General features: G+C 47.6%; 1 protein-coding gene across 1 annotated transcript in view; it reads right to left on the minus strand.

The window, feature by feature from the left end:
- Window positions 1-773: 773 nt before the first annotated feature.
- TMEM186 (transmembrane protein 186) overlaps window positions 774-2,750 on the minus strand; it is a 2,688-nt gene continuing 711 nt past the window's right edge. Inside the window, exon 2 of the mRNA XM_023508212.1 lies at window positions 774-1,915. Within this exon, the coding sequence (XP_023363980.1) occupies window positions 1,271-1,915 (645 nt within the window). The 3' untranslated portion in view covers window positions 774-1,270. The remainder of the gene's footprint in view (window positions 1,916-2,750) is intronic.

Here is a 2,750-nt window from a genome sequence, read left to right on the forward strand (position 1 = left end):
TACCCAGGGGGACAGCTTGAGGCTCTGTCTCAAAAAAAAAAAAAATGGTTAAATGGATAAACTTATTATGTATATTTTACTACAATTAAAAAAACTGGAATAAAAAATTTAGTTACTGACTTTTGAGTAGCAAAATAACAAAGATCATATCTTCCTCTCTGTTCACCATGACAAACTGTAGAATAAACATGTTACTAACTATAGGGGGCACTGCACATATCTGGGGTGTCTTTTTTTTTTTTTTTTTTTTGAGACAAGCTCACTCTGAAGCCCTGGGTAGAGTACCATCGTGTCACAGCTCACAGCAATCACAAACTCTTGGGCTCAAGTGACCCTCTTGCCCCAGCTTCCTGAGTAGCTGGGACTACAGGTGTGAGCCACTATACTCAGCTTGGTTTTATTTTATATAATAATGTACCAGCATACAGTCCATCTGGCTTTATTTATTTGTAGAGGCTTAGGGTCTTACTCTGCCACCCAGGTTGGAATGCCTAGGCTCAGGCAATCTTCCAGCCTCAGCAAAGCCTTCCAACATGAAACCTCCTAAATTTCTGGGTAGTGAATAAAATCTTGGCTGGGTGTTACGCGCCCTTGAACGACATTCCTGCATCCTGTTGGGATGAGATGGCCCCCATCTCAGCTTTATCCTAGTCCCTTCTGGGGCTAGGGATAGGACAGGACACAGTACAGGGCTCTGGAAATCCCCGTGGACTGCTTAGAAACATATAACCACACAATAACCTCTGAGCAAATGCATATTTGCTCTGGGTAGCTGAGCTTGCAACACACTTGACATTTATTTTTGATTCTCATACCCATCCTGTGAGACAGCCCTTTCCACTTTACAGATGTGAAAACCTAGGTTCAGTCATCCTCAGTAACCTGCCCCAGGACAGGGGGCTGAAGAGCTGACAAATCTTACACCATGCCCCCCCACCACACTTCTGTCTTCCAATTTCACATCAGTGAACAGTCTGGGTGGTTTTGGCAAAGCTTCTTCTAAGAACTGGCTCTTAGAAGAAACTTCTGGCCATTATCTGACTGAATGTCATATACAAGCACAGTAGGAATTTGCATGAGAAGTCTTTTCCCTAAACCTGATTACCAGCTCTGCCTCATAAATTGCTTCATCCATGAAAACAAGTTCCTAGGCGCCATGGCCAACTTTCCAGGAATTTGATCTCCTCCTTTAGCCTAGCCCATACCCTTGGCCTCCCTGTCAAGAGATCCAAGTGGCCCAGAGCAACCAAGAGGCCCAGCTTCCAGTAGTTCACCTGGACCTGCCCAGCAAACCAAACACCTTTGTGAAACGCTCTGTGTCCAGGATCCGTCCATAGCGCAGAGTGAGGTAGAATGTCTGCTTCCCATTGTACTGCTTGATACGCACGAATAGATCCTGTGACCATTCCTCAGTGTCTGTCAGGGGTATCACTTCAGCCACAAGACAGTACGTATCCCGCCGCCAGCCCCAGAAGTTCAGGTGAGCTACTCGCAGTATGGTGCCAGAATCGTTCACATACAGGATGCCCACTAGTCTCCGGAAGAAATAGCTCATCCAGCACAGCATGGCCAGGGCAAAGCTAGCCAATCCACTCATGAAGCACAGAGAGTTGAAAGTTATGAGGCCCTGGGAGTACAAGTAGAAGCCCGGTGGCCAGGCCACCACTGTCAGGGCAGTCTGTGCCACCTTTAGCCGAGACAAGAACCCAAAGGCCCTGATGGCATCAAAACGGTAGACCATGTGGAATTTCTCAGTCTCTGTGCCTGGTGGTTTGTCCTTTGAGGTGGGCGACCTGCTCCCTACCCACCTCTTGGAATGCTCTTGCCTACTGAAGTACCAGAGCCCATGGAGAGGCCTTCCCCATGCAGCTGGTCCTGGCCCCTGCAACCTCAGCACAGTTCGCAGGAGGGCAGCCTAGAAGGGAGACAAGAGACCATTTTTCTAATGGAACTCAAGCATGCCAATCACACAAAGAACATCTGCAAAGCACTGCACCCAGAGGGTTCCCCCAATCCTTCAACTTTACCATTTAGGCAACTAAGCCCATACTGGATAAGAAATCACAGCTAGTGAGTGTAGCACAGTCTGGCTTTCAAACTGGTCCTCTTTCCTCTAGGCCAGTAGTTCTCAACCTCCCTAATGCTGGCCCTGTAATACAGTTCCTGTGGGTGCTTACCCACAGGCTGAGAACCGTTGTTCTAGGTAGTTTCAAGTAAGTATAGGAAAGAAGGTGCAGTCTTCACTCAACAAATACCTAGGGAGGGCCTACTCTGGGCTGGACACTAGATCCACAAGGCTGAGTGGCATAGGAACAAGCAAAAAACTAAATAATCAATGTTCTAGTGCAAAACTCGAGCAACAAATCCATGAAATATTTTCCGCAACAAAGTTCCAATTTTTTGTCTGGTTTATGAGTTATCTTGGATGCTTGAGAGAACTGCTGTTTGTTCTTAGCCTCATTTGGGGAATGAGGAACAGCAGAAGAGGAGTTAGGCAGGGAGGCTCCAACTTCTAGCACAGGGATTTTATTAGGTGAGTAGTGCCATGGAAAAAACTCTGGGCTTTGGAGCTACAGATGGGTTCCAACCTTGGCTCTAACGATCACTAGCTGTGGATCCTTGTTACTGCATCTCTCTGAGCCTCAGTTTCCCCGCCTTTCAAAATGGAGACTCAAGGCTCGGCGCCTGTGGCTCAAGCGGCTAAGGCGCCAGCCACATACACCTAAGGTGGCGGGTTCGAATCCCCACCC

This window comes from Otolemur garnettii, unplaced genomic scaffold (assembly GCF_000181295.1).
Source record: "Otolemur garnettii isolate 467f Iridium unplaced genomic scaffold, OtoGar3 scaffold00232, whole genome shotgun sequence".
NCBI classification, from domain to species: Eukaryota; Metazoa; Chordata; class Mammalia; order Primates; family Galagidae; genus Otolemur; species Otolemur garnettii.